This window comes from Perkinsus marinus, assembly GCF_000006405.1.
Source record: "Perkinsus marinus ATCC 50983 genomic scaffold scf_1104296934318, whole genome shotgun sequence".
Taxonomy (NCBI): Eukaryota; Perkinsozoa; order Perkinsida; family Perkinsidae; genus Perkinsus; species Perkinsus marinus.
The window spans coordinates 385-2,042 of NW_003214850.1; the positions used below are offsets into that span (position 1 = coordinate 385).

Genomic DNA, 1,658 nt, shown 5'->3' on the forward strand with positions numbered 1-1,658 from the left:
TGTCGAAGGCAGCAAGAAGCCCTCGTCCGCCGGGCTCATGCGGTAGCTCAGTCGATCCCCCGTTCCTTCCTGCTCCAAGCCCATAGGAATACAATAAAATCTCCGTGCGGATACCTGATAGTGTCCCACTCTCCCGCACTCTCAAGGCCTTGCTTTCTCGAGTAAAGATGTCGAGTGTCTCTATCAAGCCATGATGTGCCAAGTATCTAGCTTAGCGAAGCTCGTCTATGACGACATCAAGACAACCTCTACTCCTTCACAGCCTCGATGACGATTAGCTCAGTCATCTGGTTGCCGAAGTCGAGAGTGGCTGAGACCGATAGGATCCATAGCCGCCGCCGCCGGCTTACGCACGTAGACCTACTCCAACCGTCCAGCTCCATGTTCGCGCACTCGCGCTCAGCTCCATCAATTCGCTCGTCACAATTGCCCGCTCTGCTCATGCATTGCGGGTCTCCGGCATTCTCCGTCTCTGACCGTGCTGAGGGTTGGTCGACCACTTTTCTTTTTCCTCTGCAGCGTTCCTTACCAGGCTCAGTTGTTGGTTCCGATGCAGGACCTTTGCCAGGACCACTGACTGTCAAGCTATTGCCAAGCGAGTTCTCCGTTGCATCATCACGCGCTGGTGATGTTCTTTGGGCAGTCTCGACAGCACTGCCATTCACTGCGCTCTCAGCGGTGCTCATGGTATTGCCGTTACTTCTGAGCAATCGCACGTTATCATCCGAAAATTGACAACACTGAATTCGGCAATGGTGGTAGAAGCTTCAGTAAAAACTAAGTCCCGATGGAGCAGCTACTGATGATTGAGTTGAGGAATATACTGTTGAGCGATAGTTCCACACAGGAAGGAATCCTTCTCGGCGAATTCGTATTCTCCCTGCGCTGACTCCCAATAGGGAGCGCCGTCATCGTCAACCCCGGCTCCGTATTGATAGCCACCAAAACTGCCTTCAGTGGTTGGTAGACAAGTAGAATCGTAGAAGCTAGATGGAGTCTGGGCATTATAGCCGTAAGTAGCAGCAGCCTTGTCGGGCCCTGCAGGCCAGGTCGTCGAAGTGACGCTGTACTTGCCGACCTTGTAGAGGCCCCCCGGGGTCCACCACATAACATCGTCAGAGAGCACGATGCGGTTGTTGGGTGTTATTCTCTCCATCGTTTGGGCGCCGACGTCCCTGCAAACCTGTGATTAACCGGTGTCTGCAGTTGCCCAAGGGCGTCCTATCCCACTGTATGAGGTCGTCGTCTGGTCTCGAGTCTCTCCTTCTCGTTGAGCTCAAGCTTAGCCTGAAGGAGTTCGCTGCGCAACGCCTTCTCTTCCTCAGTGGGGAGATCATCGCACTGAGTGCCGACAGCCACTTGATGACGACTGGCGTGGACCTGATCCTACTGTATGAGCGCACAGTGCTGACGGCTAAGTCCAGAAGAGATGCTTACGCTGCTCGTAGGCTTGCTATCTCGGAAACCCAGGGAGTTGACAGTCTTCCGCAGCTCATCGCATTGGTCCGTCAAGTTACGGATGTCCCCTCGTTGTGCCTTGGAGATTACATACACCCCGACACAGACGAGTACCTCTTCAAGTGACCTCACATCTTACTATGATTTCGTCGACCAGCCACTGGTTGGTTCGCATGAGAATATCAAGCTTGCTGTGTAGT

General features: G+C 53.7%; 1 protein-coding gene across 1 annotated transcript; it reads right to left on the reverse strand.

Annotated features, from left to right (window-relative positions):
- Nucleotides 1-796: 796 nt before the first annotated feature.
- On the reverse strand, nt 797-1,380 carry Pmar_PMAR026675 (hypothetical protein; the record flags this gene model as incomplete). Its single annotated transcript, XM_002784973.1, has 2 exons — nt 797-1,183; nt 1,231-1,380. Coding segments are annotated over 2 exons (537 nt in total), but the record flags the coding sequence as incomplete, so codon positions are not given.
- Nucleotides 1,381-1,658: the final 278 nt, after the last annotated feature.